We start from the raw sequence: 12,215 nt of genomic DNA on the forward strand, positions 1-12,215 counted from the left end.
TGAGGGCCCTGGCTCCCCGCTCCTGGCGGGGTTGCATCAGCCCCTCCCCCGCAGAACCGGTTGTGCGGCGCCGCATCCTCCACTCCTCTGCCCGGGAGGCCCCTCCCCACGGCCACTGCACCGAACAAAGGGCCAGCGGGCAGGGCGGGCCGCGCTGGCGGTCCTGTCTGGACCCGGACGCCCGGCACTCCCCTGGGCTGGGTTACCCCAAGGAACGGGGGTGATGGGGGGAAGAGCTGGCCTCCCCTCCCCATCCCCCCAAGACGCTCACTCTGTCTGCGGTGAGCTTCTGGGTTGCTGAAATGGGGGAGGGGTCCTAACATGACTCCCCTCCTCCAGCCCTAGGCTGAGGGCGCTGGGCGTCCTGCCCGCGGTGCCTGCACCCTCCCTGTCCAGCCGGCATCCACGACTCCCCCCTCCCCAGGGCAGTCTGACCCCTCTCTGCAGCTGCTAGCTGGAGGAGCAGGTGTGTGTCTGATGCCCACCGCACGTTCCCGGCTCTGGACGCCTCCCTGGCACAGTGGACAACCTGGAGGCGGGTGCCCACTGCCAGCCCTGGCCCTAGAAGGGGCTGTCAGTCTCCCCAGGCCTCCTGAACCTCTGGCTCCCAGGGGGCGGCTCTGGCCGGCAGGCTGGGTTGTGTGCACATGAGTATTCATGTGGTATTTGTGCCGAAGTGTCTGCGTGTGCGTCCTGTGCCATTGGCGTGCACAGCCTCCAAGCGTTCAGGCACTCCCTCTCCCATCCCAGCTAGACTGGGGCCAGGACTCAGCCATTTTGTATGAAAGAGGCATTTTGGGACGGAAGTGAGGGACAGATTCTGGGAAACTCTCCAACTGACCGTGTACCCACCTGAGATGAGAGGAATGTGTGCCTGTGACCCATTCGATGTGTCCATGTACCTGGGCCTGTCTGCCCTGGACAGACCCTCTGTGGGATGGGGTCAAAGACCCTGCGAGGGACATGCCAGGTTGCTGGGGGCAGGGGGAGGGTGTCCTGGGGGGACCAGCCCCAGCCTCCCTGGGCATCCCAAGAGCAGCAGGCCCCCCCACCGCCTCCCCCCAGGTGGCTCTGGCTGGTCATCCTTGAAGAGCCCTGTGTCTCACCAATGACCCACCCACTGACACCTCCTATCTGCCTTGCTGGGGGCCAAGGAGGCTCCTGTTTTGACAGGTTCCGGTCAGGGTCCTCACCTGAGGTGACCTCCGACAGAGCCCACCCCCACAGCCCAGCAGCCGGGGCTCCTCGTCTGACTTGTGGTGTGGCTTCCGGAGGGTTTACTGCGCTTTGGGCATGAATGTCGCTGGTTGGCAGCATTTCCTGGGGGTCCCCTCTGTGTGGTTCTGGCCCTGGCCCTTAGTGTCCTCTCCCTGCCTGGGCTTGAAGTGGTCAGTGCCTCTGTGCCAGCTGCCTCCTAAAAGCTGCCGTATCCAGAATGAGAAGCAGAGTGTGTGGGGTCCCTGGGTCAGGCTCTGCTTGCTCGCATGCGCATGTGTGAGTGTGAGTGTGTGTGAGTGAGTGTGAGAGTGAGTGTGTGTGTGAGTGAGTGTGTGTGAGTGTGAGTGTGTGTGTATGAGTGTGTGCGTGTGAGTGTGAGTGTGTGAGTGAGCATGTGTGTGTGTGGGGGGGGTGAGGGGAGTCTCTGTGTTGTCTCCTCCGGCAACCCTGAATGAGGACGGGGGTGGGGAGGGTTGGGGGGGTGGGGAGCAATGCTTCCCTGAGCTCCCCTGGCCCCCAGCTCACTGGTGGGTGGCTCAAAGTCAGGGGGAGGCCGCCCCATAGCAGGGGTTTTCCTGGGGAGTGGGGTAGGCAGGAGGGGTCTCCAGCAGCTGCTGTGTTAGGCACTTAAGTCCAGTCACAGAATCTCTGCAGACCACAGTTTTCCCATCAGCAAAGTGGGCACAGCTGCTCCTTGCCCCCCAGGGCATGGTGAAGACGAACTCTGAGGGTTGGCCCAGTGGGCTGTCCCTGAGTGGTGACACATCCAACCTGCTGTTGATGCTCATGGCCCATCCCCGGCTGTGGAATTACCCACTTTCCCTACTTCCAGCCCAAGCGTGGGGCTCAGCCCCACCCTGACCCAGGAGGTCTCTGCGGCCTCCCCATGCTGGTCTTTGGTTTGGGGCCCGAGGGTGTGGCTGCCCCTGTGTCCCTGCTCCCTTGTCCGGCTCAGACAGACAGACTGGCTTGGCTCGTGTCTGTGCATCATTTGATTTGTGGATTGTCCCTGAGTAGAGCATGGGGCTGGCAGCCTTGCTGCTGCTACGGTCCTGACTGGAGACTGGTCCTGGGGGCTGGGGCAGTGCCGAGCCTGCGTAGGCCACTTCTTCTGCCTTTTGTCCCCAAAACCTGGTTCTGGAAAGTGGAGGTGTCCCGGTAGATCCTGGGGCAGGTGCTGTCAGAGGTAGGGAGGGAGGCGGCCGCCCTGTGGCCCCCAGGCTTGGAGGGCGCCAGGCCAGGGGCCCCCTCTGCCCCCGCCCTCTGCGGAAGGGTTGTCTCCATAGCCGTGCTCTGGGCGTGGAGCCATGGCCGTCACTCCCTCTGTTCGTGAGCTTTTCCAGAAGCATATTCTACAGACAGTTGCCTTCAACTGAGTCAGGAGGGATCTGAGACCCCGAGGTGTGGACCCACCTCTCCCAGTTCCAAGGCCCTTGAGGACCCTTTCCTCTGCTTGTGCTCAATGGGGAGTGGGCCCTGGGTGGGCAGACCTGCCCCGAGTGACTGCTCACCCAGATTTGGGCAGCGCCCCAGGGCGCACATGGGTTCAGGGTGGAATTCTGGGTGGGCAGGTTGGATGGCCTCCTCAGGTACGGCCAGCAGTGGAGTGTGTGTGGGGGGCCTGCACCAGGCGCCGAGCTGTGGGGTGGGAAGGGGCATGATCTCCCTCCCTCGCACCCCCAGGCGGAGTCTGTCCACTCTGCGTGTGGGGTGTCTCTGCACGAGGACTTGCCAGGCACAGGGTCTGGAGTTCGCACGAGTTTCTCGAAGTGCGAGAGCCACAGAAAAGGCCCCAAACCACCGTGTCAGGGACATGTGTCCACTGCCCACAGGGGAGGGACCTTGGAGACCCCCCGGTCCCCAAGCTCAAAGTGAGCCGGGCAGTCACCCTGGTGACATCATGGGCCTGGTCTCCATGCGGCTCTAGGTGGGGGTGGGAGAGAGCACCTACACTTGTTCTGCACCTGCTGTGTGCTGGTCTCAGGTGTTTCTCCCTGTGAGCCTGTGAGATACTCATTTCGCCCCATTTCACTGGTGGGGAAACTGAGGCCAAGGAAGTTTGAGAGAGCTCCAGAGTTGCCACACTCAGGCTGAAAGGGTGAGCATTTGGGGTGCAGGTTGCCTGACCCTCCCAATGCCCAGAAGCCACTTGGAGCTGCGGGATGAAACTGTTTTTAACAGGCTGATGGAAACTGCCTGTGTCAGTGGTGGGAGGGGCTTGACCTCGATTTTCTGAGCTGTTTTCTCTTGGGCTGGGCCACTAAGCCTTCTGTCCTCTTTGGAGGCTTCTGACGCTTTAGGGGTGTGGCTAGGGGCTGCAGGGCCAGGGGTTACCTCCCTGCTTTCCAGCTTTGGGGTGGAGTCCGGGCGCCTTCCCCTGGGTGGCCTTGGGTAACCCAGTGGGGTCACAGTCTTGCCCCCTCTCACCTGTCTGCCCTTGGTGTGCAGGCCCACATGGGAGGCCTCAGCCTCAGGCCCCACACATCGGCCACTGTCCTCTTTGGTGTGACTGCATTTGGGGGTGAGTGCAAGCCTGGGGGATGTGGCCAGGGTCCGTTTCTGCTGAGGCAGCATCCTGTGCTTCCTGAGGGAAACTGGAGTCTGAGGGCCGTTCTCCCTGCGGTCCTGGGAGGAGATGTCTATCAATCGGAGCATCTTATGGAAATTTCCCAGAAGGTGAAAATGCCTGGAGTCGAGGTTCCCAGGGAAGCCCGGGCTATCGGACGACCCCTGGCCTGGCTGGAGGCCTCATGCCTCCTATAGGATTTCCCACCCTCACCCAGTAATGTGAAGTGAAAGTAATCCACGACAGTAAAATATTTTGTAATCACTGTGTCTACAGCGAGCAGTAAATCTCCACACACATTCCACGTCTGCACGGTAATAGGAAGGTAGGAAGCTCAACTCCTGGGTTTCATAGGTTGGAGCAGAGAGAATCTCGGTTTTATTAGAAATCAGCCGAAGTCACATACTAAAACTAGTCTCGGTGGACACTCAGAAGGGGGTACCCACCCCTCGGCAAGTGGGCTCCCGCCTGCCTTGTGGTAGCTGCTGCTCTGACCCTGTGCCCACCACGTGGGGGGCCCGCTGCAGGGGCCCAAGGATGCTTAAGCCCAAGGACGTTTTTGAAGAAACTGACCTCTTCCAGGAGCACAAGCTGAGTCCGGTGGCGGGTGGCGGGTTTGAGGGTGCTTTTTCCCTAGCTTGTCTCAGTCAGGAAGTTAATGCCCTTGCTCCTGCCCGTCCACGATGCCCACACAGCAAGGCGCGCTGAGTCCATGCTGGTGACAGCTGCTAGGACTGGGCATTCTCAGTGCCCATGGGAGGAACGGGGCCAGAGGGCAGCGCTCTTGGGGTATTTCATGGAAGGTGCTGACTGCAGAGCCTTGAGTTGGGGAAGGAGGGGACCCCTTGGAGGGAAGGACTGGAGGGACTCAGCATGGCTCTGAGCCCTCCAAATGCCCATTTGAGGTTGGATGGGGGGCAAGGCCTGGGCTCAGGACATGTCCAGTTACAGCCTCAGGATGGTGGGTAGGCCCTGGGCTGGAGGCTGCTGCCCCATCAACAGGCCAGGTGTGTACCCCGTATCTCGTTACTACAGACAGTGCTGCGTGGGTTACCTCGCAGGCGGGTCATTTTAAATGTGTTCAGGTATAAACGTGGATCGTTATGAGATGGAAATTGCTGGAATGTGCATTAGTAACATATCAGCTCGCTACCCCCACTGAGGCCAGGCCCATCTCTGTTAGGGGTGTTATTAAAAGGTCCGCTATGTGTCATGTGAGGTCAGTACAGAGGGTGTGTTTGGGAAGAGGGCGGTGAGGGGTGGGCACTGCGGGCTCCAGGCCAGCCTTGCTGGGATCCTGTGTGCAGGACCCGTTTCCTTGTCTAACATGGGGTAACAATTCTTGCTGTGTGTGATGTTCATGCAGCTTGTGGCTGTTGTCGTCGTCGCCATGACCGTCGTCCAGCAGAATGAAAGGCCACGTCCTGCATGGGGAGTGGAGGGCCTGGCGGACGAGGGTTGGCATGTGCTGATGGCACCCTCGGCCCTCTGCCCCTCAGCCCAGCCTTGGCCACTTCTCAGCCCCGTTGCCAGTGGCTGGGCCTGGGTGAAGGTGTTCCCGAGCTAGGGCTCGCTGCCCCACATGCATAGAAGCCAACACCGGCTTTGAGAAAAGAAAGAGCTTTTATTGGCAAGCTCCGATGGCGAGGAGAAAGGAGGCAAAGCTCAAATCTGTCCCCCAGCCAGGGTTGGGGCGGGACTGACGGGATTTCAGCACCAGGTTTTCCTGGACAGCGGCCCAAGCCGCCCCTTCTGGACCGGTTCCGGCTTCCGGTTATGTCCGGTCTTTTGGTTCCGTGGGTGGAGCAGTGAAGGGTTCACAAGTGTTACTTGTGAGTGGGGTAAACTTTGGTTCTGGGTCCTATAGAAACAAGAAAGGACCAGTTTGAGCTGGTTTTACAAAGGGCTTTGGGGCTGCTATTTAGACGTGAGGCCGCACTTTGGACAGGAAGCACGGGTCTGACATTTGTACAGGGGACTGGCCGCTTTCCTAAGGAGACCATGTGCCCTGCACTGTTGGGAGATGCCACCCTGTTCTGCAGAACAGCACGTGCACCCACATCCTGAGCTCCACGCATGGACACAGGGACGGTTTTGGCTTGAAAAACCATTATGGGCAGGTTGTACCAATGAACCCCTAAACGGAAAAGAACCACAGGGCTCCCATGCCCTGTGCCCAACGAGCCCCCCACTCTTTTAGGGTAAGCCGTGTGGCGACTTAGCTCGTGTTGAGTGCAGAGCTGAGCCCGCAGCGTGGGAGATGCTGCCAAGCAGGGCTGGAGCTCAGCTGAGCTTTCCCACAGTGACCTGCTGATGGCCACGGCAGCCCCTTGAAACGCCACCTCCTGTGTGGCAATGCACCGGCGTGTTGGAGGAGGGTGGGCCTTCCTGTATATGGCTGCGAGGCCCCTGTCCAACCCACCCCGCGAGGCTGTGGCAGCTTAGCTGGATCCCAGGTAGAAAGAAGGAAAGCAGACCCAAGATTGTCCCCAAAGAATGTCGTCTTCCACACTAGGGGGAGGCTTTTGCAGAAACAGCCGCAGCCCTGGGCATGACTCCGGCGTGCCACTGCCTGCAGCCCTTCAGCCTCCAGGCCCTCCCCTCACATCTCCATGCTGGTCCTGCGTTCTGCAGTGATGCGTCCCGCTGACCTGCTCCCAGCGCTTCCCTGGCAGCTGGTAGCACAGCAGTGAGCAGGCAAAGCGAGTCTGCTGTCCTTAACTCAGAGAGATGGCTGCTTCTGAAGCCTGGCTGTCCCTCGTGTGAATTAAGAAAGCCATGGCCACAGGGGCGGTGGGGAGAGGAGCCCAGGGCCATTTAGCAAATGGACGCGTCTGGAGCCGGTGGGCAGCTGGGTTTTTTGTTGTTTGAGGCTGGGATGGACCATGCTTTTAATTCAGAAGGAAATAGGGCAGAAGACCTTGAGAGTCCCGGTGTCCCCAGATGGGAGAGCTCTGGCCGTACCGGGACCTACACTGGAGGCTCTGCTGGACCCAGGTGGGAGCGGTAGGGACGACATTCCAGGAGAACTAGGAGCTTCTGAAATGGTCTGCCCTGTAAGTTTGTGTGGCTGTCTCTGCACCCTGTTCTGTGTCATCTCACTGAGCATGCCAGGATTGGGTAGGAGCCCAAGGGTCCACCCCCAGCCCTGCTGTGGAGAGTGGGGGTGGGGTGACGCTAAGGACTGGGGCGTAGGTCCCACCGTGGGGGTTCCTTCTGCAAAAGTAGCCTGGGCTCTGGTCAGGTGTGGGGTTCAGTCATAGGAATCTTGGAAAAGCGGTTTCCTCACCCTGCACTGCGTGTTCTTTAGGAACTGGTGAGAACGACCGGTCTCTGGGACAATGGGTGTTGCCGTGAGAATGGGGATGGGAACACAGTGCCTCTCGGGTGCTTCACACACCTGCTGTCATTTACCCCGTCACCGAGGTGTGGAGCCCCAGGTGAGGTCAGTGGTGCAGTCACAGTGCAGGCCCAGCAGGTGCTGGGCTGCAGGGGCCGCGGCCTTCTCCCGCAGTCCTATGTGCAGTGAGGGGATCCCCACTTGGGCAGGTGACCTGCCTGCCTGTGAGGAGGCTCTGGCTTCTCCCGCGCCGCTGGCTGCTCAGAGCCTCTGTCCCACTGCCGAGCAGTGGGTGTTGGCCAAAGGGAGGGGACGTTGGGGCGGGCAGGGCCACGCCTGCTCCGGAAACCCCTTGCAGAGGCTCTGGTTGTTGGGGGCTGTGGCAGCGTCACTTGGGGGAAATGGGAGGGCGGGTGTGTCCCGGGCCTCCGGCCCCACGTCGGCAGTCTGTGTGAGCCTGGCCTGCAGGGAGCGTCCTTCTAGACTGTTCTGGCTGTCTGCTGAGCGCGCGCCTCCCTCTCCCAGGCACTGTTTAGGCCACGCTCCCTACACGGAGCCTCCGTCTTGCTCTAACTAGGGATCTTAGAACTTTTGAGTTTGCTTTAACATTTAGGCTTGGAAAAAGTACTTGAAGGGTTCGTAGGAGGAAAAGGCCAATTTCTCCCGGGACCCCAGGTTTAGGCGGGAGGTGGTGAAATGCTGCCAGAAGCAGAGAAGCGGTTGGACGTGGGAGGAGCCACGGCGAGCCCTTTGCCGATTGGTGTGTGCTTCCTGTGCGCTGTTGCTAAGCTGGGCCCCCTGGGTGGACAGGCCACAGAAGATTAGAAGTTTGTTCTCAGGGACCTAACTTGTGAGGGACGTGATGGTTCCCCAGGGACAAGCCCTTCCAGCAGAAGGGGAGGCCTCAACTAACTCGCCTGGGTAGCTGGGCAGGGGCGCTGGCCGTGGTGTTGAACACAAGCCCAGGGCTGAATCTCCTCGTGGGCGCCAGCCCGGCCCGTGGAGAGCGAGGTCTTGGCCCGCCGCTGGCTGGCGGTGGGGAAGGGGTTGGGAGGCCGGGCTATTGGGGCGAAGATCTCTTGTCTGGACCACTCGCTTCCATTTCCAGATTCAGCCATTGTGCTCAGAGCGTTCTCTGCTGCCCAGTTAGCACCCTCTCCCACATGCGCGTTTAATTAGCCGAGAGCTGGATTAATATCGTGGGCAGGAAATCAAGGGTTTTGACCCAGGCAGTGGGTAGACAGCGCCACACTGTCTGAGCAAGGGGGTGCCGGCGGCCTCTTAAACACTTGGTTGTGGTTTATTGTCTTTTCTGATTACAAAAATGACGCAGGTCTATTGTAGAAAAACACAAGGAACATTTGTCTCTTCTGAGTTATTGTCAAGCGTCTGAGTTTGTCTATGCGTTTCTTAAACAAGATAGGACTCAGACTCTGTAGTGATGTATTGTGGGAATTTCCTCACAGACTTAGAAGTGCCTCTGTTGGTATGTCCCAGGGCTTCCTGGGTAGGTGACCAGGTGGCCCTGCCCCCTACTCCCCTCACCCTGTGTCTTCACTTGCTCAGTGGCTTCGGGAGGAGATAACGGCTGTGGGTGCTGGCCTGGAGGATGGACCCGGGTCCAAGGCTGGCCTGGGGGGCACATGAAAATGAGGCCCTGCCTATGGGTGAGCCCTCCATCACTGGAGGTGTGCAAGTGGAGGCTGCGAGAACACTCGCTCGGGATGTTTTTAGGGGACCAGTGTGCCAGAGCTATGAGCCATGGGAGCGTGGGGGTGAGCCAACCTGAGAGCTGGTTGGAGGGTCTTTAGGTTGAGTGGGGGAGACTGATGTGGGGGAAAGCAGGCCTGGCCATCCTGTCAACCTCAGGGGGGCAACTGGGCAGTGCCGCCCTCTTGGAGGGCCCCTCCCCTCCCCGGCTCCTGCACGAGCTTCCAGCTGACAAGGCCGAGGGCTCAGCAGGGCAGGGTGTGTGGGACTCGCAGGGGCAGGAATCAGCACTGGTGACCCTCTAAGAGAGGGCACTGTGGGCCCCAAAGGTGCTGTGCTGTGTGTGTGTGGCAGGAGAGCTCAGGATGGGCAGGCATGGGGGACACACCCCAAGACTGGCCCCCCAAGAGTGAGGTGGGACTTGGGGGGCCGAGGCTGACAAGGATAGAGCCCAGTGCAAGCCATGGAAGGAGACACTTCTGCGAGGGGAATCCCCCAAACTCAGGAAGCCCTCCCCCCATGATGGCGCACTGTGTCCGTGTCTAGGCTTCATGAGAAAAGGTTCGGGCCCAAACGGGCATCCTTTGCCTGACGATGGGGATGCAGCCAGTGCCAGCAGGGTGGGTGCCCGCAGTGGGGGAGTCTGGAGGGTACATCGTGGGAGGCGTTCAGTTCTCCCACCCAAGTCTGCCCATCACAGAGGGAAACTCAGGCACGGATGGGGAGGACGTTGCCTGGGGCTGAACTGAGAACCTGACTTTGTCTCATTTCGCTTCTTTTTTTTTGTCTTTTCCTTTTCCTTTCTGTTTCTTCCTTTTCTTTAATTGTGGCAAAATTCACAGAACACACTAATCATTTTAAAGTGAACAATTCAGCGATATTCAGTGTGTTCTCAATGGGGGCAACCACCAACTCTCTCTAGTTTCAAAACTTGATCAGCCCATGAAAGTGCCAAGCCCACCAGCCCCCGTGTCCCCTCTGGCCCCCGGGAATGGGTCGGCTGCTCTGGACAGTTCACGTAAGCACAGTCACACGCTGTGTGGCCTTTGGTATCTGCTTCTCTCACTGAGATTCTTCACGTGTAGCCTGTGTCAGTGCATCGTTCCTGCTCAAGGCTGAGAGCATTCCAGCTGACATGGAGAACATCCCCGTCACCTGTCCGTTCACCGGTGGGCAACAGTCTTGCTTCTCTTCGAGCTGCTGTGCACGGGGTTGCTGTGACGTTCGTGTTGAGCTTCTGTGTGGACACACTTGGCCATTTCTCCTTAATGAGCTGCATCTGCACCATCGTGGGCTCCCTGGAGTGGGCCGTGCCCCTCCCAGTCTCAGGGCTTGCCTTCAGAAGCCCTCTGAGTCCCTCCATGACACAGGTCCCCTGTCCACGGGCCCTTCCTGACCCCTTGCTCCCATCCCACCCCGCCCAGTGGTGTTTGGAGGGAGTGGGCCTTTGAGCCTGTCTGAGTGGGGCTGTGGGCTTTTGCGCTCAAGCTGGATCTGACCTTGGCAAGCGCCGTCTCGGGTACCACTTGTCAGGATGTGTGGACCACCCCTGTGATTGGGTTCCGGCTTTGCACTTGGGGGGCCAGGTGAGCAGAGCAGGTGAGGAGAGCGGTGGAGCCCTGCTTGGAGGGTACCTGCACTAGGAGGGGTCAGAACCCCCTGGGAGAGTGAACTGGGAAAAGTTGGGGGCTGAGCAGCCTCTCAGAGAAGGCACTGTTGAAAATGAAACCTAGGCGACAAGGCGAAGGTGGCTCTGTGATTGGCTTGTGGGTAGATGCACCTTCCAGGCAGCAGGAGGAGGATGTGCAAAGGCCCTGGGGCAGGAAAGCTGGCCTGGAGAGGAATAGGCGGGGGCAAGCAGGCACACTTCCTCTGTGCTTAGTGGTGGTACAGTCGCAGGTGGCTGGAGGGAGGCTATGGAGAGACAGGACGCAATTGGGACATCCTGGATGGAGGAGCTGAGATGAGGTCCTGGGAGGGAGAGGGATGCCCAGGAAGACCCCCTGCTTGGAGGCTGTGAGCCTGGGGGTCGGGCTGCCACTGTCTATGAGGAGGGTGGGGGTGGAGGAGACCCAGGAATGCAGGGAGGGGGAGCCCAGGCTGTGTGGGGGATGGGGGAAGGCACTCAGTGAGCCTTTGTCCAGCCCTGTGATCTGTGTGGGGACAATGACTAATGGAGAACAACTCACCCTGTTTGCCGCCACTGTCTCTTGGGATCAGGTGGGAGGCACCTGGAAAACGGCTTTTACCTTGTGCTGAGCCAGTGACTTTCTGCCAAGGCCCTGGAGTCCTCTGGGCCCGGCCCTGTGGGGATAGCCGTCCATGCTGCCCACAGCTCCCAGAGCACCTGGGGCTCTACCTTGGATGCCCCTCTTTCTAGGGGGCTGAGTCTGTATCGGGCAAGTGGCCCAGGGGTTCCCCGTGAACCTGGGGCTTCTGATGGCGCAGCAGTTAGAGAGCGATGCTGGGGGAGGGTAGGACCCTGAGCTCCACAGCTCCATCCTGGAGAGAGCCCGTGGCCGAGGCTTGGGAGGGACACTGGCCATCCTGGGGTCACTTGCTAGTGCGGGGCATCGAGGGTACCCTGAGAGCATCTTCCTGCCCTGGTGTTGGGGGGATTGGTGCTAAAAGGCTGTGGATGTGGAGTGGCTGTGCAGCCAGCTGGCGGAGGGGGAAGGGCGGGTGGGGAGGGCACAGGCTGGCCAAGGTCCTTGGTGGAGTCTTCGAACGCTGAGCCAGGAGCTGGACCTTCCGAGGGTCTGGACGTCCTGAGTTGTGGCCGCTCAGGCCCCTGGCATTTAATGAGCACTTGCTGTATATGGGGCAGGGTCCTGAGTGCTCTCCTGATCACCTGCCCCCAGCCTTAGGCTCTGGTGGATGCTACCAGAACCTTCCATCCGCTGATTGGCAGGCTCAGACACATGCCCGGTTGGACTAGGGTGGGCTGGGGGGCGGGGGGCGCGCACTGTGGGTGAGCCTTGGCCTTGAGAGCGGTCGTGCATGCAGCAGTCTCAGCACTGTGGTGCTCCACTCTGCTCCCTCTGACCCGGGTGGGATCTCAGCGATTCTTCACGCCTGGAGCAACCGTCAGCAGCCGGGTTTTCTGTCACTCCAGCAGATTGGAAGTGTCAGTGGGTCCTGGAGGCAGAGCAGTTTATTAGGGGGCAAAATTAGATTCCAGGCAGCAGTGCCAGCTGCAGTCCTTGTGGAGGAGGCGGGTGGGGGTTCCCCCTGGGAGCCCGGCCTCAGGTCTGGGGGTGGGTACCTGCTGTGGCCTCATGCTGGCTGCCCAGCAGGGCCCCTGGGCACTGAGAGGAATGGAGGGCGTTCTGGGAGGGGCGTTTCTGCAGACTCTCCTGTAGAAGGGATGCTGGGGCTCCC

The 12,215-nt window shown here is 60.0% G+C and overlaps 1 protein-coding gene across 1 annotated transcript in view; it reads left to right on the forward strand.

Annotated features, from left to right (window-relative positions):
* The first annotated feature begins 223 nt into the window (after positions 1–223).
* The window catches only part of KCNQ2 (potassium voltage-gated channel subfamily Q member 2), a 47,116-nt gene continuing 35,124 nt past the window's right edge, over positions 224–12,215 (forward strand). The window contains exons 1-2 of the mRNA XM_019637151.1: positions 224–281; positions 448–466. Coding sequence (XP_019492696.1) covers positions 224–281; positions 448–466 — 77 coding nt within the window. The remainder of the gene's footprint in view (positions 282–447; positions 467–12,215) is intronic.

Source organism: Hipposideros armiger, unplaced genomic scaffold (assembly GCF_001890085.2).
Source record: "Hipposideros armiger isolate ML-2016 unplaced genomic scaffold, ASM189008v1 scaffold_32, whole genome shotgun sequence".
NCBI lineage: Eukaryota > Metazoa > Chordata > Mammalia > Chiroptera > Hipposideridae > Hipposideros > Hipposideros armiger.